Source organism: Sorghum bicolor, chromosome 9 (genome assembly GCF_000003195.3).
Source record: "Sorghum bicolor cultivar BTx623 chromosome 9, Sorghum_bicolor_NCBIv3, whole genome shotgun sequence".
Taxonomy (NCBI): Eukaryota; Viridiplantae; Streptophyta; class Magnoliopsida; order Poales; family Poaceae; genus Sorghum; species Sorghum bicolor.
In genome coordinates, this window is record NC_012878.2 from 3,913,092 (window position 1) to 3,939,486 (window position 26,395).

General features: G+C 40.1%; 2 protein-coding genes and 1 non-coding gene across 4 annotated transcripts; 1 reads left to right on the forward strand and 2 right to left on the reverse strand.

Moving 5' to 3' along the window:
• On the forward strand, nucleotides 586-9,813 carry LOC8069480 (serine/threonine-protein phosphatase BSL1 homolog). 2 transcript variants are annotated; one of them, XM_002439219.2, is made up of 21 exons: nucleotides 586-1,011; nucleotides 1,126-1,186; nucleotides 1,531-1,609; nucleotides 1,688-1,767; nucleotides 1,874-1,968; nucleotides 2,765-2,864; nucleotides 3,412-3,481; nucleotides 4,033-4,134; nucleotides 4,347-4,428; nucleotides 4,509-4,676; nucleotides 6,054-6,237; nucleotides 6,322-6,547; nucleotides 6,969-7,139; nucleotides 7,208-7,446; nucleotides 7,623-7,707; nucleotides 7,792-7,890; nucleotides 7,963-8,162; nucleotides 8,250-8,325; nucleotides 8,513-8,648; nucleotides 8,730-8,866; nucleotides 9,105-9,813. In XM_002439219.2, exons 1-21 carry the CDS (start codon nucleotides 798-800, stop codon nucleotides 9,186-9,188), a joined length of 2,688 nt encoding a protein of 895 aa, XP_002439264.1. In that variant the 5' UTR covers nucleotides 586-797; the 3' UTR covers nucleotides 9,189-9,813. The 2 variants fall into 2 exon arrangements, with proteins under 2 accessions (XP_002439264.1, XP_021303409.1); XM_021447734.1 differs by having other exon boundaries at nucleotides 798-1,011; nucleotides 6,054-6,213.
• TRNAN-GUU lies at nucleotides 15,044-15,117 on the reverse strand. The gene has a single exon. It is a non-coding gene; the product is annotated as a tRNA-Asn (tRNA).
• On the reverse strand, nucleotides 15,590-20,737 carry LOC8075957 (DNA repair helicase XPD). The gene is made up of 11 exons (XM_002440535.2): nucleotides 19,759-20,737; nucleotides 19,532-19,614; nucleotides 19,034-19,437; nucleotides 18,753-18,946; nucleotides 18,312-18,492; nucleotides 17,560-17,684; nucleotides 17,308-17,397; nucleotides 17,060-17,138; nucleotides 16,868-16,944; nucleotides 16,233-16,341; nucleotides 15,590-15,958 (listed from the first exon to the last, which is right to left on the reverse strand). The coding sequence occupies exons 1-11, from the start codon at nucleotides 20,580-20,582 to the stop codon at nucleotides 15,848-15,850; spliced, it is 2,277 nt and encodes a 758-aa protein (XP_002440580.1). The 5' UTR covers nucleotides 20,583-20,737; the 3' UTR covers nucleotides 15,590-15,847.

Below are 26,395 nucleotides of genomic sequence, written 5' to 3' on the forward strand. Positions count from 1 at the left end.
AAGCAAAAACTAATTACACAGTTTAGCTGGAAATCGCGAGATGAATCTTTTGATCCTAGTTAGTCCATAATAGGATAACATTTGTCACAAACAAACGAAAGTGCTACGGTACCAAAATTCGAAATCTTTTCGGAACTAAACAAGGCCCAAGTAAACAAGGCCTAAAAATCCTACATTTCAAATAAATCCTTGATTGTTTTGAAAGAGAAATTCCGTTCGGAAAAAGCCCACCGGATCTGGACAGCAAGGCAGAGAGCCCTTGTGGTCTGGAAATTGGGACCCGCTGACCTGCACGGGCACCTATGAAAGCCGGGCAGCTCGCGCAGCCTTGTGCAAAATGTGGGGCCCACACCCCAGTTCCCACACGGCGGCGGCCGCGCCCGCCATTTACTCCGCTCCGACGTACTACTCCTCCCCGCACTCCTGAGCTGTCGCTGACAGCAACCCCCATTGACTCCCGACACCCACGGCCGCACTTACCCGCGTGCCCCCGACACTCCGGCCCCACCATATTTACCCTCGGCCACCGCCACCCGGGCCCCGCCGCGTTCCCACCACCTTACCCCGCCTGTCCCCGCGGCCGTCGTCTCCCCCGTCCTATTCCCGAATTCCGAATTCCACTGCGCTGCGCTTCTGCCTTCTGCTCCCCCCTTTTCCCTCTCTCTCTCTCCGTGCTCGCTCCCTCGGATCCCACGCGGCTGCGGCCGCGGGCTGCGGCGCTGGCGGCGTCCGAGGCTTAGGGTTTAGCGCGGGGGAGGAGGAGCTTAGGGTTTTGGGAAGAGGAGGAGGAGGAGCGGATGGGGACGGCGGGGAAGGGTGCGTGGGTGGTGCCGGCGCCGGCGTACAGGGAGGTGGAGGGGTGGGAGGGCGTCGGGGATGACGCGCCGGGCTTCAGGTGCGGCCACTCGCTCACCGCCGTCGCGCCCACCAAGGGCCACGGCCCGCGGCTCATCCTCTTCGGCGGCGCCACCGCCATCGAGGCCGGCGCGTCCTCGGGCCTCCCCGGCATCAGTTCGGTCCTCCCGTCCCTCGCTCGCTCGCGTCAGCTAAGCTTTAGAGTCTCGCCCTTCCGGGGTTTTGCTCCTTGCGTGATCTAATGGCGGCGTCCTTTGGCTGTAACTGAAGGGCTCGCGGGGGTGACGAACTCGGTGCACTCGTACGATGTGGAGAAGCGCAAGTGGACTAGGTATGCGTCACTGCTGTCTTTTAGATTTTGTTCTTCTTGCTTCCTAGAGTGCGGGCATTTAGCTCAATTTCGAGTCCTGCTCTTGCTTGGAGCTTTTGGAGGTTAATTTTGTAGGTTGTCTCTGTGCGATAATAGTTTATTTAGTGTGGCGAACTTCGTATGTGGTTTTTAATCCTGATCAAAATTGCATAGAACTGTATACTTTCCATCCATAATTCAGTGCTTGGTATTGCGCTTGTCTCCGTGGTAGTGCGGTGAGCCGCTGACTGCCAACGTTGCATAACATTTGTTTGTTGTGAAATGGAATCACTAAATGCTTGGGGTTAAATTCTACGTTTCTGCAGATTACATCCTGCTGGAGAGCCTCCATCTCCGAGGGCCGCGCACGCTGCAGCTGCAGTGGGCACCATGGTTGTTTTCCAGGTACTAGGGACTTCGGATCTTCAAATTCCGTTTTTCGCGCCATTTTTTTCAGTTGCAATTTACACAATATCGATGTAGGGTGGGATTGGACCAGCAGGGCACTCAACAGACGATCTCTATGTCCTTGACCTCACAAACGACAAGTTTAAATGGCACAGGTTAGGTTGACTCAAGATGCACCGTTTCTTTTTGCTGTGTGCTTTCCTTTTTATCTTGTTTGTCAGATTGCGATCTGACGTGTCCTCTTTCTGGCACTTGATGTAGGGTCGTTGTTCAAGGGGCAGGCCCTGGTCCTCGCTATGGTCACTGCATGGATTTGGTAGCCCAGCGGTATCTTGTCACTGTTTCGGGAAATGACGGTTAGCTCCTACATGCACAGCTCCTCCTAAATGTATTTATGCAATAATTACTATGACGTCACGCTTATTTTTAGAAGGCCATTTTATTTGACCAGTAACACTCTTTTAACTTCCTTTTTCCATAATGTGTGTCCTTGGGTTCCACTAATAATATAAGTAGATAACGGAACTACAACATTGTCTGTTTTTTCATCAAAAATACTTTAATAAATCCAGGGCTTGTTTGCTTGGTGCCTGCCAGGCAGTTGGGAAGCCACACAAAGATCTAGACCCCAGGCCAATGAAATCCAATGCCTGGGATCTCTTGCCTGGGTCAGGCAACTTTTGAGTCCTACCAAACAACCCTCTAGTGTTTTAAACTGAGACATCTAATCTGCACCAAGGAATGCTCTTTTACAACATTTCTCATCGTTTCTGTGCAGTATGTGAGTACACAAATGATTTTTCCAATGTAACAGCAGTTTTGAAGTTTGAACAGAATTGCTTTAAAGAAGATAAGTTTGACATTATAAATTTCACAAGTACTTGTAGAGGTTCTACAAAAAAAACAAAATAAAAAATCAAGTAATCTTTATTTAGAAGATAACAGAGTTTCTTCAAAAATAGATATGTCCTGTTTCAGTGTTCTGGTTTTCAGTAGTAAACTAAGGTGTACTTGTTAGTTTGTTACTCGTAACTCATGATTACAATTCAGCCAAGTGGTGTACTGGTGTGATCTATTTTGTTTCTTTTAAGGGCTTGTGGTCTGTAGTTCTTTACTTAATTTCCTGGGCTTATCCCCCATCTTTTGGTACAGGAAAGCGGGTATTGTCAGATGCTTGGGCTTTGGACACAGCACAGAAACCATATAGGTGGCAGAAACTTAACCCTGAAGGTGATAAACCTTCAGCAAGAATGTAAGTTGTCCAATGACCTTCATGACCTCTATATTATTTGTGCAGTATACTGACTTCTTTTATATTCTTATCATACAATAATTGTCCTTTATTTCTCCCTTCTTCCAAGTGTATCCTACAACACTATTAGTTGATCAGCAGAATTGAGTTCCTACTAGAGGGTAGTTATTTCAGATTTTTGGCTTTAGTTTCTGCAAACTTCTCTACCCTCAAGTCCTACTACTTTGTATTTTGTTGATCTTTGTTGGACTTCTAGCTGTATGGATGAACCATCTCCAAGAAATAGGGAAGGACCATCAATTTAATAGGTGGATTAGTTTAATATAATTTATTCGCTGTAAAAGAATTGTAACTTGTAAGGAAAGTCACATACGCTCTGAATGCATGCTGGGGAACATTTGCTCAATGCAATATTATTGCTATATATGCTGTAAATGCGACATAAAGCTGGCGATTAGGTCTATTACGCATTGTGTCTGCATTGAATTGCAAGACATAAGTATGCAATGTTTTTTCTTTTAGCTGTTTTTAATATAAATCACTACAGGTATGCTACTGCCAGTGCACGCTCTGATGGCATGCTTTTACTTTGTGGTGGAAGGGATGCTTCTGGCACGGTAGACTTCTCTGCTTTTGTCACTACTTGATATATTTAAAAGATTGCCTATTTTATTTGTTATCGTGTTGGCTGTCAATATTTAGCTCTGCTCTGCTAACCTAGAATCTTACATGTCATATATGGTACTTATCTTATATGCCAAATCTTCTGTTGTAATGATCTATCTTCACAATCTCGAGGAAGCATAAGGAATGCAAAATTTTCTCGTTGACATTGCAAAGAATTGAAATTAGAGAAATATCATTGCAAGGCAGTTATATTGACTTTGCAGTTCCTATCTTTTTATAGAAAATAACATGTGGTAAAAAATGTTTTTACCCTTCTCGTGGAATTGGGCCTGCAATGAGTTTCATAGTACATGGTAGTGTAGCATGCACATGCGTTTACCATGTGGCCTGTGGGATACCTGCAGTGGATTCCATGCTAGGATCTGGAGGGATTTATCTTGTTAATCAATTTAGCTACTTCCTTCAAAATTCTGTTCACCTTTTCATATTTCCCATTCTATCTGTTGAAATTTATTTGACGATAATTGCAATGCATTTGCAGCCACTTTCTGACGCCTATGGACTATTGATGCATACAAATGGTCAGTGGGAATGGACTCTAGCCCCAGGGGTATCTCCATCTCCAAGATATCAGCATGCAGCCGTAAGTCACCTGTACCATATGTAAGCTGAATTACTTGTTAATATGGTGCAATCACAACCAGCTGATTTACATAACTGCTCCAGATTGAACCATTTGACCTTAACAGTGTATTTATTTATTTTTGAAAATAATTCCTTCCTTATTCCTCTAGTTTGTTCAATTAAGTGTTAATGTTAATTTGCTTTGCCTCTCCTGATGGTCTTGAACTCTAGGTTTTTGTTGGTGCTCGGTTGCATGTTACTGGAGGTGTCCTTAGAGGAGGTAGAGCTATTGAAGGAGAGGGCGCAATAGCAGGTAAACTTATCTTTTTGCTCGTCCTACCTTCAGAAACATCTATTTGTCTCTTAAGCCTGACAAAACCACACATTGTGAAGTCCTGGACACTGCTGCTGGAGTTTGGTTGGATAGAAATGGCATTGTGACCTCTCGTACTTTGAAGTCATCCAATGAGCATGATGCTGCTTCGGATCTGCTTCGGCGCTGTCGGCATGCTGCTGCCTCAGTTGGTTCTCAGATTTACATTTATGGCGGACTCAGGGGAGGTAAATGATGATGGATATCATTTTCGGTGCTTCTCTGCCCTGTTTTGTCTGAGAAATTTCAATATTTAGGACTCAATTTGCATGCCTCTCAAGATTTAGGACTCAATTCGTCTGCCTTTCAAAAAATAGGACTGAACATGCGAATTGCTTCAAGATTTAGGATTTCAGGCATTTTCAGTCACTTATATTTTTTCTGAAACGTTTTCACCTCTCCCTGGCACCTAAAATGACCAAAGTGCCCCTTGCATCTAAAACATCTCCCTGGTTCCTTCATACGCTACTTTTCTCTTCGATCCGTCGCGGCCGCGACTCCCAGTCGCGCGAGCGCGGCGCTTGCCGTCCGCCGGACCTTCGCTGGTGCTCCATCGCCGGCCAGCGGCCTCCGGCCCTCCACCGCCCTCTCTCTCCGTCGCCCTCCCCCTCTCCCCTTGCCCTCCAGTCCGCCGCCATCCCCATCCGCCGGCCTGCCCTGCTCAAGCTGCAGCAGGCTAGGGTTTCGGTTGGACCCTAAGAGGAGGCTCGGCAGTTGGGCCGGGCAAAGTGCGTGCGCACACGGGTCTCGGACACCACGTCGACGCGGCTCTTGGCGTGGTGCAGCGCCTGCAGCATCACCAGCAGCGCCAACCGCTCTTGTAGCTGAACCCGTGCGGCTTGCTCATGTGAATGGCGATGTCCGGGTACAGGGCAACCTTCTTGATTAGATGCAAGGGGCACTCTGGTCATTTTAGGTGCCAGGGAGAGGTGAAAACGTTTCAGAAAAAAATATAAATGACTGAAAATGCCTGAAATCCTAAATCTTGAAGCAATTCGCATGTTCAGTCCTATTTTTTGAAAGGCAGACGAATTGAGTCCTAAATCTTGAGAGGCATGCGAATTGAGTCCTAAATATTGAAATTTCTCTGTCTGATTGGCATTATGGCAGTTTTTGAGGTTGTAGACTTGTAGTTTCTTTTTGTTATTAATAGATGGCACTATAATACCAATGGTTTGTTATTTGCTTATTATGATGTAATGGCTTGTCACTTCAATGTGTTTAGTGTAGGCAACCCATACATATTTGGATAGCTAGACTCATACCGTGGTAGAATTTCACAGCATGCAGCATTATTGTAGCAAATTACTGAGTTTCTGATGTTAGGTGATGGTAGGACCACCAATGTTTAGCAAGCCACTTAATACTTATATTTTTCAGCAAATGTTTGAACAGATGAGCAACTGACCTTCTCATTATTTCAGTTAGTTTATGTTGTTTGATTCGTTACTGAAATCTAGGCCACCCATAGTGCAATTTTTGGTTTGATGATTAAGTTATCATCAATTTGTGCCACATAAATCTGACATTTTGTGCCACGTAAATCTGACATTCTTTTCCAACAGATATCCTCCTTGATGATTTCCTGGTTGCTGAGAATGCACCTTTCCAATCAGAAATCACTTCATCTATGTACAATGTTGATAGAGTCCCTAGGGGGGAATCTCAAAATAGAAACAATAGTTTTCATCCAGATTCACCTGTCCATCAATCTGCAAATAACAGGCAAGAGACAGCTTCTGGTTTCAGGTTCCTAAGTTGTCATCTTTGGTGCTAATAGAGTTTTTATGCTTTTGACTTCATGAAAGCTAAATGAGTTCACATCGTTTCCAGTGCGGACAAGAAGTCAATTGACATGTTGATAGAGGCCTCAACTGCGGAAGCTGAAGCTGTCAGCGCTGTATGGCGAGCTGCTAAGGAAGCATCTGCAGCATCTTCGGAAGACAGTCTTTCGGAGGGAATAGGATCTGAGTCCCCACTGAGTGAAACTTCACCAATGCCTGAAGATTTCGATGATGGGGGATCCCTAGAACCAGATGTGAAACTACATTCTAGAGCAGTATGTATTCTCATGCAAACTCATTCGATTTGCTTTTTAGATTTGGATACTGACAATCATCATTACAAAATAATTGGATTCAAGAAGAGTCCTTTCCTTAGCATTTGAAGGCAACTATCCAATGGTTGTGAAGCATAGAGCTGGGACTGGTTGGCTAACTGTTTTAGTATAAATTTTCTTCAATTAGAATAACCAATTACCTAAGTAGAAACCTATTCAATCTAATATAATAATGTGGCCTCTGCAATTAACTAGGCTTTAGCAATATCCTGAATGAGATTTCATGGCTGATTGTGTTATCCAAAGGTTTTCTGGTATGATTTCCTTGCAAATGAAGCTGTTTTCATCCAAGCTCTACGCTTTCTAAATTTTTGGTCAATGCAAATTATTGATCCTGAACTCCTGATCTCCGATTTTGAAGGTTGTGGTTGCTAAAGAAGCAGTAGGAGATTTAGGATGCTTGGTCAGACAGCTCTCACTGGATCAATTTGAGAATGAAAGCAGACGGATGCATCCTTCAAACAATGACCAATCTTATCCAGGCAGAAGAACATTAAATAGACAACGATCTCCACAAGGTTTGCATAAGAAGGTATGTCCAACATTTACTTTCTCTTGATTTTGTGGCAGGAATTCTATGTTCTTACTCTTTTCTTGCAGGTTATTTCGTTCTTACTTAAGCCAAGGAATTGGAGAGCACCTGCTGATAGAACCTTTTTTCTGGATTCTTACGAAGTTGGCGAGCTATGCTATGCTGCCGAGCAGATTTTTATGCAAGAACCAACTGTTTTACAATTAAAAGCACCAATTAAAGTATTTGGTGATCTTCATGGGCAGTTTGGGGACTTAATGCGCCTTTTTGATGAGTATGGTTATCCGTCAACTGCAGGTGACATAACGTAAGTAGCCCCTGAACTTCAACCTCTTTTGAATGTGTATTTGAAACTACTGAACAAGTTTTGGAATGTGTGTTTTTTCTGTACGCTATCTATGTTTTTGTATTGTTTTGCGGTCATGTTCTGCCATGCACTCTAAACTTACCCTTTTTGTTAATTTAACACACTTGCTTTTTTAGGTATATTGATTATCTCTTCTTGGGAGACTATGTTGACCGAGGTCAGCATAGTTTGGAGACAATAACTTTACTTCTTGCTCTTAAAGTGAGTACCAATACTTAAAATGCCTTTGTTGTCGCTGCATCTACTTTTATAAAATTTAGTTCTGATCTTTGAGAAACATTACAGATTGAGTACCCTGAAAACGTACACTTGATCAGAGGAAATCATGAAGCTGCTGACATCAATGCTCTTTTTGGCTTCCGTCTTGAATGCATTGAGAGAATGGTAGACATGCATTTCTGCATATATGTTTGAATTGAAATATTGCATGCTAGTTGAATGAACCTTTTGATGTAGGGTGAAAGTGATGGGATATGGGCTTGGACAAGATTCAATCAACTGTTCAATTATCTCCCACTTGCGGCCATGATAGAAAAGAAAATAATCTGCATGCATGGTGGCATAGGAAGGTCAATAAACACCGTAGAGCAAATTGAGAAACTTGAAAGGCCTATCACAATGGATGTTGGTTCCATTATCCTCATGGACCTCTTATGGTATTTGGTTGCCCATTTCATCATCTTTACATTCATCTATAGCATGATTGATTGATGATGAACGTTTTTTTTCTTGTATAAATGCAGGTCTGATCCTACAGAAAATGATAGTGTGGAGGGTTTGAGACCTAATGCACGAGGGCCCGGCTTAGTGACATTTGGGGTATGTATGACTGTATGATGGTTCTGTTGCTATAGAATTCTTAATAGTTGTGTTTTCTTTTACTTTATCACGTGTTAGTCCTTCCAGACTGAATATTGTCTTCTTTTATTTAGAGAATGAGAATCAATCTTAGCTTAATTTTGCTGTTGACTCTGCTGATTAAACTTGTTTCTTATTAAATTTTCAGCCTGATCGAGTAACCGAATTCTGTAAACGAAACAAATTGCAATTGATTATAAGAGCCCATGAGTGTGTTATGGATGGGTTTGAACGTTTTGCTCATGGACAATTGATCACTTTATTTTCAGCAACAAATTACTGTGGTATGTATCTTGCACCTTCTAGCTCATTTTAAAATTATGTTTTCCTTTTTTTAGTTTTCTCTTAGACCTTTCCTGCACCAGGTACTGCGAACAATGCAGGGGCGATACTTGTTGTTGGCAGGGGTTTAGTTATCGTGCCAAAGTTAATTCATCCACTTCCACCCCCTGTTAATTCACCTGAGTCCTCCCCTGAACGTGGGGATGCCACATGGATGCAGGTCAGAATTAATCCTTTTCTCATTTTACTTATTTCTTCGTAAGGGTCTGAGGGAAAAATGAGGATTGATCAAGAACTGTAAGTTGTTGGAAATTAGTGAATGCATATTAATTAAAAAATATATATTTCTGTCCCTATTTGATCACCAAATGCCTCGCCATGAGTTATTCTTCTATCTTCTTTTCTGGGATTAAAAATAGGCTAACTTGCAATGGCCTTGGAATTCTGATTATCTGTAGGAGCTTAACATTCAGCGGCCACCTACTCCAACCAGAGGGCGGCCGCAAGCTGCCGGTGATAGGAATTCTCTTGCTTACATATGATACTTGACATGACAGAGCCACCTCAGACTTCTGGATATGTTTGTTTGTAATCAGAAATTTATTTACCAGTTTCAAGGTACATATGGTATAGCCAAGAAGAACAACCAACAGGACATCATGGATACACTTGTGATCAGTTCCCTGGTAATCCATTGTGATTCATCGGTTTTAACTGTAGTTGTGTGCTACCGTGGCTTCAGCTCCTCACTGGGAAGCTGCATAATAGCATTTCAGATCTCAAGCAACATTGCTTCCCAGCCTGATTTGGCGCTCCACTCCATTGTTTTGAGGGAAAGATTGTGATACGGTGGACAATAATCAAGTCTGATGTAGTTGTAATAGCTAATCTGTAATTTTAGTGTACATGGATAGATTGTTCTTTCTTCAGAGTCAGAAGGTTTGCAAATGTTTGCATGCCATGCTACAGCGTGGTGCGATGTTTAAACAGGACAGCCATACAGGTTACCAGATCTGAGTTAGATTGGGCAGAGAGGGATCTGAGCCATTTCATTTGCTCTTTGCAGAGCATGAATGTAAGGGGTTGTGTTGTGAAATATTGAATTTGTTATAGGTATTTGTGCAATAAATTAAGTTTTGCTTAATTCAGTGAATGCTTTGATTTTTAGTGACCTGAGTTACAAATGAATATATTTGGGAGATCAGTTGTCTAAAAGCTACTCCCTCTAGTCACAAATAAGTTTTCGTTCTGGGTTATCTTTTTTTTTTAAAGTGATACAGGTAGATTTTGTCTCCAAATGGGGTTTTATAGAATTATACCTAGTTGTGTTTCATAAATATTGCTTAGTACTAGTCAAAGTCATATTTTGGAGATTTGATATGCGGAATATCACTTAGATGTGTCTATAAATGAAAGTCTGGTTAAATACAACTTTATATAGTTTTTTTGGGACAACTTTATATAGAAATTGAAACTATAATCTGTCATTTATATAGTACTACCTACCTTTCAGGTACTTATAAGGAAGAAGTAAAAGGAACATGGTGTCTATATATGAAAAAAAAACATCAGCCATATCATATGCAGGTGTACTTAGATTGAGAAACAAAAAGTAAAGCATGGAAGGGAGGGTCCAAAACATTTTTTTCCCCCTGAACGAACCATACCTGATGTGTGTTTCTATTAAGAGTTAAATGCATGAGCAGTCCCTAAACTTGTCACGTAGTGTAACTTAGATCCACGAACTTTAAAAATGCATTTCTGAGTCCATAAACTTGTTACGTGGCACACTACTACATGTCCATACCAGCCAGGTGTGCACTTTATGCTGACGTGTCATGCCAATGTGGCATGCATTTTTGTATTTAATCTCAGTTCTCACCTCTTCTCTCTTCTCATCACAGGAATAACCTGGCTATGTTTAGATCCGATTTTTTTTGGATTTTGACACTGTAACATTTTCGTTTTTATTTGACAAATATTGTCTAATCATAGAGTAACTAGACTTAAAAAATTCGTCTCACGATTTACAGACAAACTGTTTTTGTTTTCATTGATATTTAATGTTTTATGCATGTGCCGCAAGATTTGATGTGACGGAAAATCTTGAAAAAATTTTAGTTTTTAGGTGAAGTAAACACGGCCCTGGCGCTACTGCAGCACTGTCGGGTCGACAGAGTGGAGCAAGTACGATTGCAGCCCCCCAAAGTTTCCTTTCGCTCTGAGCAATTCTGCATGCGGCGGCAATCTCAAGCAGGCAATTCGTACCAGTGGTGGGTCACCGTACCATGCATGTCCAACACCAACACCGTATAGCCTTAGTTCACTCAAAAACCAACTAAATGTACAGTTTACCTGTAAACCACGAGATAAATCTTTTAATCTTAGTTACTCTATAATTGGATAATGTTTGTCAAATAAAAACGAAAGTGTTACAGTCCCAAAAACTAAAAAGTTTTCGAAACTAAATAAGACCGTAGTATAGATATGTAAGCTCAGCTCCTATATATTGCATGCATGTGCTGGAGCTGATGAGCATCTTGACGAGCTCTATCTCTGGCACGATCAGCGTGCGCGGCCACGAGGCCAGCAGCTATAGCGTCGATGCAAAGGACGCCGATCGAGTACAGCCAGCACTTTCTTTTCTGATGCCCCCTTGTCAGGTTCGACGTACGATGCCGCCGCGAATGGCACTGCTGCACGTACGGTCGAAGGCGACGACGACGACACATCGAGTCCATGACATGAAGTTGGGATTCAGGATGAGGTCGACCACTAGTGTGTGGGCGACGAGCCCAGTATAATAAGTTGCATGACGATCGACTTCGCGGCGACGTGGAGTGGCGGCTCTGTTTGCTGTGTGAAAAGTTATGACTTTAAATTACGGTTAGTTGATTTATTGTGAGTGAAAAACAATGCTGGCTAGCAGAAAAAATACGACTAATGAGAGAAGCAAACAGAACCGCCAGCGCCCGTACCAGGGGGCAACCCAAGATGCTAGAGAGACAGTAGGAATTCATTCTTGAGACAAGCTAAGTGAGAGAAGAGAATGCAAAGATGATTGTTATGTTGGCGTGACATGCATGCATGTCAGCAAAAAAATATACACGTGGCAGGTAAAATGCATTTTCAAAGTTTATGAACCTAAATGACAACAGTAGGAATTCATTCTTGAGACAAGCTAAGTGAGAGAAGAGAATACAAAGATGATTGTTATGTTGGCGTGACATGCATGCATGTCAGCAAAAAAATATACACGTGGCAGGTAAAATGCATTTTCAAAGTTTATGAACCTAAGTGACAACCCTTGACAAGTTTAGAGATCGCTCATGCATTTAACTCTTCTATTAATATAGTAGAAGAAAAAAAATACAAGTTTATGCCCAAGAAGACCATATAACCCTAAAATATCTATCTCTAATATTTAATTATAAAAATTTCAGTCTCCCAACTTTCTGTCCGCCTCTGCACCTTTCCGGTGTCTGTCCGACTCCACGTCCGTCCGGAAATCCGCCCGTGGCACTAGGTGAAGGAAGAAAAAAAAAGAATAGAAGTTTCTCTAGGATTCTCAATGTAAAATTTTTTCTACACATCAGAGCATGTTGAGAATAAGGAAAGTACAAGGGTCTAGATGCAAAATGTTTGTCTTATTAATTTAATTTTTTTTATTCTTTAAATCGGCTAAAAATTGATAAATACGTAGTAATTCATAGAAAAATCTAAAAATTACAAAACAAATTTTGTTCAGCTCCACATATGTAGATCTATGCAGTAAATAAAAAATATCACAATTTTTAGTATATTCTTTTTTGCTGGAGATGCTTGTCTATGTTTTTTAGTGTAAAATTGATCGGCTGAAAATTGATAAATGCGTAGTAATTCATAGAAAAATCTAAAATTATAAAATAAATTTTGTTCAGCTCCACATATGTAGATCCATGCCGTAAACAAAAAATCATAAATTTTAGTACATTTTTTTTGGAGATGCTTGCCTATGTTTTTTAGTATAAAACTGAAATTGTAGTTATCTTGCTCCAATTATTATGAAAATTTTATGGTAGCCTATTTAATGTGATGCTTGATTTATGGTAAAAGTTTTAGTACTATTTCTGCAGATCTCACTGATTTACTAATTTATCTAAATTTATGCTTGAGAATGCTTCCACTACCTTTGCACGATGTGTTGTTATGTCATATAAACACTTCATACGCCCATGTGTTCATAATCTACATACATTTAACTGATATATCATATTTTATAGGAATCCTAATCTAAATAAAAAATAAAGGTAGCAACAAACTTCTCATGTTTTAATATAATACTAACGTATGTTAAGAGCTAATATTAGAGTAAGATAATGTTTGACTAATTTCTATTATTATTATTAAATAAATATGTCTCCAAGCTACATATTATTGTAAATATTAACTATCTAATACCATAGATGTCATGGTTATTAATAAAATAAATTATGAACTTTAAATTTTATAAAAAGGATAAATATAAATAGATATGTAACATTATGTCATCACTTTTTATGGTCATTTGATGTTTTGCAAAGCACGGGCATGTTTGCTAGTATAGAAAAAACAACGAACCACGTGCCTCAGCAACTAAACAAACTAGCCAACAAAGAAGACCAGCACCGCCGCCGAGCTCTAAGTGTGATTGACAGCCACTAGGCCACCAATGCAAGAAACCACAAACGCTCCTTCGTATCCAAAAATGCCCAATCCTAATCTGTTGCAATGTTTCATAATCTGTTGTGGAACATGTACTTTTAAATGTCATTTTAAAATAGCTGGTCATGACATCTAAAACGCTCACTCATCTTGGTCCTCGCATTTCTTGTTGCAACGTCAATGTGTGTTGAAGCGTGGCTTGTTTAATTAGGAGGTCCCCTGTGTTTGCTTTTTAATATAATGATAATATGTCCTTTGTGTTGGAGAAAAAATGTGTACTTTGTTATGTTTTTAATAAAAATTACTGTTCAACAGAGTATCATCAAAGTCACTCTTTTGTGTATAAATCGAAATGTGGTTAAACACAAGTTTATTGGGGAAAATCTATAATGCAAAAGGGGAAAGAGTCAAAAATATGTACACGAGACATTTAAAAGCCAAAACGGTGCTAAGAAATCACGCACAAAAAGTAAGTGTAGAGAGAATCCAAATCAAAACATGTACACGAGACATTTAAAATCCAAAACGGTGCTAAGAAATCACACACAAAAAGTAAGTGTAGAGAGAATCCAAATCAAAACATGTACACGAGACATTTGAAATCCAAAACAGTGCTAAAAAGTCACACACAAAAAATAAGGGTACAGTACAGAGAATCCAAAATAAAACATGTAGATGAGACATTTGAAATAGGAAAGAGAAGCAAAAGGAGGGGTCAAAGTCCAAATATGTGCACTAAACATTTAAAATCCAAAATGTGATGACAAATAAAAGAGGGGGAAAGAGTCTAAAAGATGTGCACGAGACATTTAAAATCCAAAATATCGCTAAGAAATCACAAAAATGATGTAGATAATAGAAAACAAAACATGTGCATCAGACATCTAAAATAAAAAGTAAAAAAGAGCAAAAACGAGGAGAGTCCATATACATGCATGACGCATGAGACATTTAAATCCAAAAATAGCACGTGGACGAGATATTGAAAATCCAAAAGTGATGACACAACAAAGTTTCAAAACATGTGTACGAGACAACTAAATCCAAAATATTGCTAAGAAATCACACCCAAAAAAATGATTGTAGAGAATGCAGAACAAAACATGTATAGGTGGCATTTTCACTTTACAAAATAAATAAATAAATGAGTCCAGACTTGTGCATGAGACATTTATAATCTAAAAAAATCTGCACAAGATATTTAAATTCCAAGTATTTCAAGAAAAAATGATGTTAGATAATGCAAAACAAGGCCAGTACATGAGACATTTTTAAAAATAAAACAGGGAAAAGGAAAAAAAAACATGTGCATGACACAATAAATCCAAAATATTGCTAAGAAATCATGCCCAAAAGAGAATGCAGAACATAACATGTATAGGTGGCATTTTAAATTTACAAAATAAATTCTAAAAAAAATGAGTCCAAACCTGTGCATGAGACATTTATAATCTAAAAAAAATCTGCACAAGACATTTTAAATTCAAAATACTTCCAAAAAATGATGGTAGGCAATGCAAAACAAAACAGGTACATGAGACATTTTAAAAATAAAACAGGCTGGACAAACAAAATAAATTTTAAAAATGAGTCCAAACTTGTGCATGAGACATTTTAAAAAGTAAAGTAAAATAAAACAGAACAGGCAAAAACTTGTGCATGAGACATTTTAAAAAGTAAAGTAAAATAAAACAGAACAGGCAAAAGAAAAAACCGCTAGAAGGAGGGCTTGAACCTCCGACCTTGTGGTTAACAGCCACACGCTCTAACCAACTGAGCTATTCCAGCATCTGCTGTCTGTGATAACCTTTGTCCTTATATATTATGATTTACACACATCATAACAGAGTGAAACACTGCGTTTCTGAATTTCTCACTGATAAGTAATTCTATGCATCCAGCCATCCAAGCGGTGAGTCTACTTCAACTGTTTGGGTGAAAGAAAAATGAAAAACAGCTTAGCTTCTCGGCTTCTACTTTGGTCACATTTTGTTTTGATAATAAAAAAGAAACCACCTACAGTAATTCCTTCTAGATTGGTCATATAGTTTTTATTCATATGGATTCACCTACGTTTCAGTCTCCACAGACTTTTACTAACAAGCGTGAAGCACATCAAAACTTCGTCATCATATTCATGCACTACCAGATATAAATGAGTCGCAGAGGGTTCTTGTCCAACAAAGTTAACTGACAATCTTTTGAAAATAAAATCCACAGTTTTAACCGAACAAAAAAAAAACAAGAGATGAATCCCAGCTATGTAATGAGGCAGCACCTGCCCATTGATGCAGTGTACTGTGGAATTTTTCTTTGTGGAAACATGATCTATGATTTCTCCCAGTTATGTTTGGATGATCAAATCCGTGTGAACATGAGTAATATTAATTTGGCATGCATCATGAGGTTTGAACCGATGCTTCAAACAAGTTTATCTACCACCATAAAATGGCTACAAAAATTTTTGTACAACAGTACCCAACAACACCTCTTAAAGACTCTCATCTCATCCCTGATTTTACATCTCCATGCCGTCCTGCGCCATATTCTGCAGATCCTCCTCGGTCAACAGTGTTTTCTTGCCACCGCTTCCCGTCTTGTCATATGGCTGTGCCATCCTCCGGAGAAACTGTCGCAGAGCAAGCATTAGAGCATCACTACGACAAGCAAGGTTTGGTCGATGCTGGTGATAGAGCTAAAATGCTAACACTTTGATCCAGTGCCATTGAAGCTGTCTTAGGATAATTCTTATACGTAGGGGGGAAGGAACCTAGTAAGTTGTGAACACTGAACCTGGTACTATAGCTTCTGGATGATAATAAAATTGCTTTGCAAATCGCAATAGCTGAAAGCAACAAAAGCTTCAAGGAACCAGTCAAGGAAAACAAATTTGTAAAGCATACCTCACGAGCTATGTGGAGAGCCATATCAGTGCTCAGATTTAGGTGCGCATCATGCAAATGCGAGAGTATCCACCCAGGCAACTTAGACCGTTTATCATGCCGACTGTATCTGTAAGCAAGAAAGGAATTAACCAAAGGTGAAACTTCACATAAACATCAACACAGCAAGGAAATGAGCACAACAAACGACATTAGGATCATGGAAGTATGGATGCAATTGCTGGAATTCAGATCTAACAATAACTAAAACCAAGCTGTCCGCTAATGGTCCACAAAAACCCAAAATAAAAGGAGTATGATATGCGTAAAGGTCCATAACACATAAGTATCAAACCAAGCAATGGTTATTAAGAGAGTTGTTGGTAAAAAAAACACAGTGACCAAATGCACATTTTTTAGTTGGAAAGTTCACGTTCATGCATAATTTTAAAATTTCATAAGCATGTCACCTCTTGCTGATATTTTAATAGAGGTTTAAACTAAAGCGGCTTGTTTCCAGATATGTATATTGATAATCCACTGAGTAATAAGACGGCACAAGATTGGAGCTGGTTCATCAGCATAAAACTATACATGCGGGTTTCTTCATGCTCAGTTATGCTAGAACTCAGTGTGTCAAGGCAGTAATCAAGTACCTCTTGTCAGCAAATATCATCATCCCATAATCAGCTTTGGAGCGAATCACACGGCCAACACATTGAGCTGCTTGTCTCTGACATTTGAGATTTCAAATTTATTTCAAGAATTTTTGTTAGAAAAATATCTTAACATAAGAGGTGACAATCAAAAGGAGTTATTTTTTTTCCTGAAAGTAATAATGTTATTACCAAAGCATCAAATGTTAGGAAGTCACCCTCCTTTATCTGGAAAGTTTCCCGGAGGTACTCCAACCTAGCAAGCAATATCCTGCAAATCGTATAGAGACAAACAAAGGCAACTATTATGAAATCATTAAGCCACCACAAATTTGCAACTGTGTACATGCATCAAACTACTTATACATACGAAGTAACTATAACATGGCACCGAAATCAAGGCGTAGAGAGGATTGAGGCTAAATGTGAACAGAACTCACCGGCTCAGTGTGTACTGGAAAGGAACACCAAACATGATGACTAATCTGCCATAGTGCCGATCAAAATCAATACCTTCAGCAACTTTGCCCCTGCATTAAGTGTTAGCAAGCGTGAAACTATAGCTTCCAATGGTGACAACAACATTTTTTTTATCTATGTTACATAGTCAGTCACATCACTGAATATTTAACATGGTCAAATATAAAATTTGGAAGGTTGCTTTCAGATTGCAAATAATAAGGTGGACCAACCTGGCAACAGAGAAGAAAATGGCACCTCTTCCACAATCACATGCCTTTCTGTAGTTATCGAGAGCCAATGTTGTCTCAACAACATCTGGTGTTTCAATGAACACTAATTTATGTTGCATGATGTCCTGCAAAACAGTAAAACCAGGTTTTCGTTATTGGAACTAATGTATATGTATCTTATCTGGGCTATAGAAAATTTACAGGTATTTCAGTTTCATAACACAAATGACTAGCATATCTTTGTGGATAACAAAATTAGCACCAATACCTGGCATATCTGTTTATTAGATAACAAAACTGCAGATATGATAGATGTAATTCTTTGTCCAAAGACTAGATAGTATTTATTTAGCACCAAAGATAAGACTTAAAGCAACCTATCCAGTTCCATATGCATGTTGCTGATGTAATAAATAATTCAACAGTGTCTATATGAGTGCGATAGCACTGGTAGATACTTTAAGTCTTAATGCCACTTGAGACTCTTATTATCAATATAGATAGGTGGATGGAAAATTCAGAACATGCAATGAAAATATGGCATTAGATGCTTAGACACCATTTCATATACTTACTATAAACCGATGGTGTTCCAGAGGACCTGCCCCGTTATCTAACAGGTATGGACGATTTATGAACTTGGCTGAGTTGCATAGGTGTTACGCGATTAGACCCATTCCTCGTTGCCACATCTATATTTTATCTGAATTGTAGGGTTTATGAGAGAAAAATATACAAGTGCAAGAAATAACCTGCAGAATTCCCATTTCGTGCCAGCTGTTGACAATGCCATCCATATAGGAATAACTGACAAAAAAGCAAACTATGCCATCTGGAACAGCAGAAGCCATTTCCAGCAAGAGGCGGCCATAATTCCTCACAACACCAGGATCACTACGCATATCGAACTTTGTACTCACAGGTAGCTGATCACTGAAAATGATGGAATGATTGATGTTTACACAAAAGTGTACAATGCTACCAGTAATATGAAATGTTGGAAACAACTAAAGCTGTCATAAAAGCTTAACATAAGTGTCATATGATCCTCAGGAATAAAAAGGTATCATGTATATGCAATACAGTGTTAGCATTTTCAAACCTAAGAATATGTTGGCAATGCTAGCATTTAAAGACTCGGGAATGCTACAGTAAATTTTGAAATATGAAGTTCATGTGGGACCAGCTCATACCTTCCTCGAGTCAAGACCATTGGACAAATACAGTCTCTTGTTAAGGACATTGTGAAGCTTCTGCTTATGACAGGATTAAAATTCAAGAGACGAGGATAAAGATCTATTGGGCTGAGAGTTCCAGAAGTGATCACAACCGTTTCGAAACGATCAAAAACAGGTCTTATTGCGAGTGAAGCATCATGGCAACTCAGCTGCAAAACAGATGAGCTCATTAGTAGCACATTAAAGCAGCAGTGCGGTTATAATTTCACCATGATCATAAAGACTAGTCTGAGTACCTGAATAACAGGGTCACGAATATCAGGCATTCTCTCATCATATGGCTCTATTATAATAGAGAAGCCCCGTGTATATGTTCCAATCAGTGTGGCAAAGTCACATATGGTCTGTATGTGCATGAACTCATCTGTATCAGTTATCTCTAATGTCATCATTAGGGAGTGTAGCCGGTCATAACAAAACCTCAGCATTTTTTGGTCGATTCCAGCCTGGGAATGGATTGAAGCAACAAAGGAAACAGGCATTTCATTCTCAACATTTTCTGTTTCAAGCCGGCCATCAAGAAATCTGACAAGCCTCCGCAAGACAGCAAGAAAGTGTTCAGCCCTCCTTATGTTTCCAGGAACAGCTTCCTTCAGAATATCATCAGGCAAAGCCGGATTTGCGAGCCAGGCATCCGATACTTCATCACAAGAAGCACAATACTGTTAGGTATCTGTAGAAGGCCATAGTTGACAGTGCGAAATGCAGTAATAGTGACAAAAGACAGTGCTTACTTGGTAGATTTCCTCTCTGCGCCAGCCCATCCACCAGTCTGTTGTATTCAGCACGAAGCCTATTGGCATCAGTGGCCTTGAACCTTCCTACCAGATAAAGCAGTTAGCAAGCAAGCTTAATTACCCATCACAAAGTTGGACAGTAGTTTTAAAATAAACAGAATCTATGGTTCGATGATTATTGGTGGCTGAACTTAAGTATATCCAGCAATTGAGACTAGTAGTACCTGTCGATCTCTTGCGAGATGCGCCGCAGGTTTCGCTCAGCTCCTTCCAGCGTCTGCTTGCGGATGCTGACGCTCAACGCCTCTATGCAGACATTGTCGATGTTGTGAGCCTCATCGAAAACTACCACACACTCCTTCTGCATCTCCCTGGACACAATGCTGGCCACCTTGGGGTCGAGCAGGTACTGGTAGCTGTACACGACAACATTGGCGTACTTGACCATCTGCCTGGCAAGGAAGTAAGGGCAGACCCGGCGCTCCCTCCCGAGCGCGCGGAGGTCGGCGAGAGTGTACACCCCAGGCGGCATGAAGGAGGCGAGGTCGCCGGCGGCAGCGGCCCGATCGAACGTCTCGTAGAACTCGCACAGCGGGGTGGATTCCGGGTCGGAGGCGGCCTTCTCGCGGACCCATGACGCCGTGAGGCGTCGGCAGGCGGTGTCGACGGAGTCCCGCGCCGCGGCGGCGGACGCCTGCGGGTGGACGCAGAGGTTCTTGCGGGAGGAGAGGCCGAGCGCGAGGAGGGAGCGGGCGGCGGGCGGCGGGAGGTGGGCGAAGAGGAGGCGGAGCTCGGCGAGCGTCTTCTCCATCTCGTGCACGGTGCGGGTGCAGTAGATGAGGCGGAGCGGGCGGGACGGGTTGGCGAGGGAGTAGGAGGTGATGAGGGAGATGAGCGCCGCCGTCTTGCCCGTGCCCGTGGGCATCTCCAGCAGCGCGTGCCCGCGCGCGTCCAGGGCGCGCTTCAGCTCCCCCATGTACGCGTGCTGCTCCGGGTAGATCGCCGCGTACGGGAAGTGCACCGGCAGGCCATCCAGGTCGAACCGCATCGTGGGGCGGAGGGGAAGAGCAGACGCGGGGCGGGGCGGGGCGGCGCCGGAGTGGGAGGAGGGTTTGATTCGCCGGAGCTGGTGCCCGCGCCGCCGCGGGGATGAGAGCACGTCAGGTGCTCGCTGGAAGGCCCCCGTGCGAGGAGATGCTGGTGGGCTCTCGTGACGAGTATAGGCTTCTGGGTTGGGCCTGCAGGCCTCAACGAAACAGGAGGGAGAAAAAAAAGATCACCGTGCCCAGGCCTTGGATGGCCTCGTGGCATTCAAAAAATGTTTTTTTTAAAAAAAATCAAATATCTTATAATTCAGGATGAGAAATGGAGTACTATGTCCTTCCTCCATCTTAATTATAAGTCATTTTAAGAATTTTGGAAAGTCAAAGCATCTCAAGTTTGATCAAAGTTATAGAAATAATTATAAAGATTTAGAGCCTGTTTGGTGAGCTGTTTTTTTTTTGCCAAATACTTATTTTCAAAATAGCTTCATGAGTGAAGCTGTTTTTCTCTTCCTCTCACAAAGACATAAGTTGGGATGAAGCTGAAAAAAGTAGCTTATTGCAGCTCTCTCTCTCTCTCTCATTTCTCTCTCTCGACTATGCATGAAGTAGTTGGCGAAGCTATTTTGCCAAACATTTTTTCCAAAACAGCTCAACTTCATCTAGAAAGTCACTCATGAAGTTATTTTCTAAAAAAACAGCTTTACTGGTGAAGTTGAGCTATGCAAAGAAGCCCTTATAAAATTTGGTATCATAAGTGTTATTATCCTATTATATAAATTTGGTCAAACTTGAGATGCTTTGATTTTTCAAGATTTTTGGAATGCTTTATAATTTAGGATTGAGGGAGTATTATTTTAATTTTCTTATGCTACGGCAACATTTTTTGTGGAACATTAGTTAATTCCTGAATCCTTCATATACCGACGACCAATGCCATATCTAACAGTGAAATTGTTCCAATGTTGTCAACTTGTCATCGAGCTAGTCTCTTGTCTGCTTGTTCACGAGCATGCAAGTTGCACCATGCAGTTGCATTGTTCACTAGGCAGGCATTTCAGTTCATTCTGTTCATCTGAGGCCTTGTTTTAGTTTCCTACTTGTAAAGATTTTATCTATCACATCGAATGTTTGGACACATACATGAATTATTAAATATAGATAAAAAATAAACTAATTACACAGTTTGATTAGAAATCACGAGATGAATCTTTTAAGCATACTTAGTTCATGATTAACCTTATGTAATTAGTTTTTTTATTAGTATTCGAATTCGATGTGATACCCAAATTTTTTTTTACCCCAAAACTAAACAAGGCCCTGAATGTCCGAGATCTCTAGCTAGCAACAACTCTAGCTATGAAGTTTTTAAAGAGGACCAACTTTTGTTTGTTTGTTTTTTTTTTGTTTCCTTTCAGCTTGCGCACAACTGTATGAAAGTCAGTCATATTGGAACTGGACGATGCAAAGTCGAAGGATTTGTTTTTCAGAAAGATATATAATTTTGTTTCAAAAAGAAAAAAATCTGCAGCAGCTGGACGAGGACGACGCCATATTGGATGGAAACTGGTGGGCCAAGGGCCCAAGACGTGAATTGACCTTCAGCCTGCAGAGCTGGTTGAGGCCGCCTGCTTTTTTTCTCCACGATGAAAACCAGCCCAACCATCTCGTTTTTATTCTTTCAGACTTTCGTGCCATGCGTGCATATTTTCTCGTCTTTCGTCTTTCACGTGTCGTCCTCACTGAGGGCTTGTTTAGTTCGTAAAAATTTTCAAGATTTTCAGTCATATTGAATCTTTAGTCGCATGTATGGAGCATTACATATACATAAAAATAAAAACTAATTACACAGTTTATATGTAATTTGTAAGATAAATCTTTTAAACATAGTTACTCTATGATTGGACAATATTTGTCAAATAAAAACGAAAGTGCTACGGTAGCCAAAACCAAAATTTTTACGAACTCTCCTGCTGGGTACTCCGATAGTCCTCTGCAGAGTACCTAGGATTCTAGGAAGGGTCTCAAGGGTGTTTTGTTTCCGGCTCCTAAAATTTAGTCCTGTTATAGTAAATATATTTAAATATTATTTAGAGTATTAAATATAAATTAATTAAAAAACTAATTGTATAGATCGAGATTAGTTTACGAGATAAATCTATTAAGCCTGAGTAGTTCATGATTTGACAATGTAGAATGATGGATTAATTAGATTAATAGATTCGTCTAATGAATTAGTCATAGCTTCTCTAATTAGTTTTATTATTGGTATATGAACACTTGATGTGACATCCTATATGATACCTGAACACCTCCTAAATTTTGTAGTCTCTGAATTCAAACATCCCTCGCTGCTCTGTTACTAGTCAATCAACTGGGAATCTGGAAAGAGAAAAAAAAAACTATGTGCCCACCTTCTAACTAACAGACAGAAATATCTGCTTTGGAGAGAGGTCCTACTCCTACAAAAGGTCAAAGAAGAGTCATGAACTTGGAAACTAGTTGCACAAAATTTTGGTGGCTACAGTGAGTAAAGTGCTCTATGTACAGTTTTTTAATTTTTTGCTTGTCTTTTGTTCCTATATAGGCAGGGCCGTCTATATGTAAACTCGTTTATTTATCAATACTATTAGCACATGTGTGTGCATTTGGTCAAAAAATAATAATTTAAGGCTTCCTTTCCCATTTCTATTTGCATGAATACAATTCAGTTATTCTAGTCCTTACTCAACTTTAAATTTGACAAAATTTGTAGAAAAGAATATCAATATCTATAACATCAATTGCATACGTATCATAAATATTTTTTAAACTTGGTCAAACTAATGACGGTTTAACTTAATAGTACTATAATAGAATTGTATAGTATTTTTCTTCAAAAGGACTGCAAAGTATCTGCCGTAAATTTTGTTAGAAAATTTTAAAAGAGACCTTGCCCTGTTACAAAATTGGGTGCAAAAACCGGATAATAATAACTCGCCAAGGGCCTTACCACTGAGCACCACTTATTATCATTAGAGAGATCCTCATATAATATATCCACACTTCCAAAGCTAGTGTCAACAAACAAATCGAAGGTTGAAATGTATATTCCTAGGAGTAAGTATGAAGTTATGCAATTATGTTAAGTCTGTCATAGTTCGTCAATGAAATTATTTGCTCGTAACTTTGTTTAAATAAGGAGAACATGTCAAATTTTAACAATGCGAAAGACATAATATAAGGTCTTGTTTGGATCCCATGATTTAAAGTTTAGCTGCCTAATAAAGGTAATGGTTAAATTTTAGACTACTTTAGCTCATTTATGTGGTCGAATGAACTGATGACTTTTTAGTAAGGTTGGCTAAACTTTAGACAACACTTTATACTACCTGTTTGGAGACTCAAGATTTGAGAAGTAGTAAAAAATTTAGTGCTAAACTTTAGACCACGTGATTCAAACAGCGTCAAGTTGCTTACAAAGTTCGGTTGGGGATACCAGCCTATGAACCTGTTTAGATTCAGGGATTGTTTAGTTCCTGATTTTTTTGCAAAATGCTACTGTAGCATTTTAGTTTGTATTTGATAATTATTGTCTAATAATAAACTAACTAGATTCAAAACATTTATCTTGCAATTACATGTGAACTATGTAATTAGTTTTTTATCTATATTTAATGCTGTAAGATTTAATGTGACAGAAAATCTTGAACATCTTGCAAAAAATTTCAAGAAGTAAACGGGGCTGTAGAAGTTGCTTCTAGAATCTAAGTAGAGGTCTCAGCAGCCATAGCTTCTAGCTAGCTTTCGGAATCTAGAGACCCAAATAATTCCATGCCTTGTTTAGTTACACCTAAAATTTAAAAAAAATTCAAGATTTTCCGTCACATCAAATCTTGTGGCAAATACACGGAACATTAAATATGGATAAAAAGAACTAATTGTACAATTTGTCTATAATTGGCGAGATAAATCTTTTGAGCCTAGCTAATTCATGATTGAAATTCTTAAATACAAATGAAAATGCTAAAGTACCCCAATCCAAAAAGATTTTGGATCTAAACAAGACTTGCTTAGGGAACCTAGCTTGTACTTGTAGACACAAAGACTTATTTTGCCCCTCCGTTTCTTTGTATCTGCAACAGTCTTTTATAATCTATGATCGATGATAGCCTCACAACTTAGGTTTTATTTATAGGCTGTTTGGTTTCAGGCCAGTGTTGGCCACGCCACAATCACATTCGCCACAGCCGCGGCGGCCAAAAGCTCCGCCACACTTGCCACACTCTGCCACACTCTGCCACACACTAGATGACAAGCACATAAAGCAAAACGACAAGAAAGAAAGTTGTGGCAGCCAAAACGTAAAATGAGAACCAAACAACAACCTTTTCACTATGGCAGCCACAGTTAGGCGTGGCGTGTTTGGGCTGGCAACCAAACACGCCCTTAGTTCACCCCAAAAACCAAAAAGTTTTCAAGATTTTCTGTCACATCGAATCTTGCAGCACATGCATAAAGCATTAAATATAGACGAAAATCTATCCCTAATATTTAAAGATGAAAATTTCAGTCTGCCGGACGTTGTCCGACATGTATATATTCTTCTATCCGTCCGACATGTCCATATAGATATATATAATATCTCTATATAATAGAACATGTCCGTATACAATTCTTCTGTATGTGTCCGCCACTATTCCGTATAGGAATAAGAAATTGTCCAAATCCAAATAGTATTGCATATATTTTATATAAACAGCCCAAAAGATATCAAAGCAAAAAAAAAAACAGAACAGTTTTCTCCAAATCAACGACCAGTGCAACGGCTAGCGGGCCGGTTTCGCCGCCACGTCCCCTGCCAGACAAGCCAGCGCCGGTGAGCGGTCCGATCTTGCCGCCACGTCCATTGCCAGACAGGCCAGCGCCGGCTAGCGAACCAGCCTCGCCGCCACGTCCCCGGCCTACCAAGTCCGCCCCTTGCGACGCAAGCTGGGGCCAGCGCCGGCTAGCGAGCCAACCTCGCCATCACGTCCCCCTACCAGGCAGACCAACGTTGTCTTCTTTATCTACAGATCCATCATTACAAAAAACAATCAGGTACAAGATATATTAATGGATGCAAAGGAGAAAAGAAGAAAAAGAGACAGAGAGTGGTATGCTAAGATGACAAATGAAAAAAAGCAGGAAAGGCTTAAAAGGCTTCGCGAAGCCTACCATGAAAAGAAAAGAAAAAACGAGTCTCTCATCAAATCCACACCTGAATCTACCATCACAGGGCAAGCCCGGCTAATAGTTGGCAATATTATAGATCATGAAGATGACAGGATTGATGCTCGTCAAGATGTATATGCTGGAGATGGCATAGAGGAACTTGAAAACATAAAAAATAGTTTGATGATAAATCTAGAGTTTTATTTTTATGTTACTTTTTTCTCCCGTTGCAACGTACGGGCATATTTGCTAGTAAAAACTAATTATATAATTTACCTGTAAATCGCGAGATGAATTTTTTAACCCTAGTTAGTCTACGATTGGATAATACTTGCCACAAACAAACGAAGCAAAATTAAAAAAAAATTTACATCTAAACAAGGCCTTAATAACTTATAATCTATCTACTGTTTTTAAAAAGAACAATGAGATTCCACGATCCAATCCAGGGGGTATTCGAAGTTCCAAACAACGGCTATTACAATTGGGCCCATTTGTGTCATCATCATCTAGACGACAAAAAGCTGTTTCTTGGAAGCTTCGTCATTTCATTGCTGTTTCAAGATTGGCAGCGATTTTTTTAGGAAGCGAGTACAGCAGCACGAGCGGCATCCAGATGTGACTT

Coding starts and splice junctions, on each gene's coding strand:
- LOC8069480 (XM_002439219.2), top strand. CDS start 798: ATGGGGACGGCGGGGAAGGGTGCGTGGGTGGTGCCGGCGCCGGCGTAC. Junction 3,482..4,032: donor GAAGGGATGCTTCTGGCACG/GTAGACTTCTCT, acceptor ATGCATTTGCAG/CCACTTTCTGACGCCTATGG. Junction 7,708..7,791: donor CTTTACTTCTTGCTCTTAAA/GTGAGTACCAAT, acceptor GAAACATTACAG/ATTGAGTACCCTGAAAACGT.
- LOC8075957 (XM_002440535.2), bottom strand. CDS start 20,582: ATGCGGTTCGACCTGGATGGCCTGCCGGTGCACTTCCCGTACGCGGCG. Junction 19,438..19,531: donor GCAGAGAGGAAATCTACCAA/GTAAGCACTGTC, acceptor CTTGTGATGAAG/TATCGGATGCCTGGCTCGCA. Junction 18,947..19,033: donor TTCGTGACCCTGTTATTCAG/GTACTCAGACTA, acceptor TCTGTTTTGCAG/CTGAGTTGCCATGATGCTTC.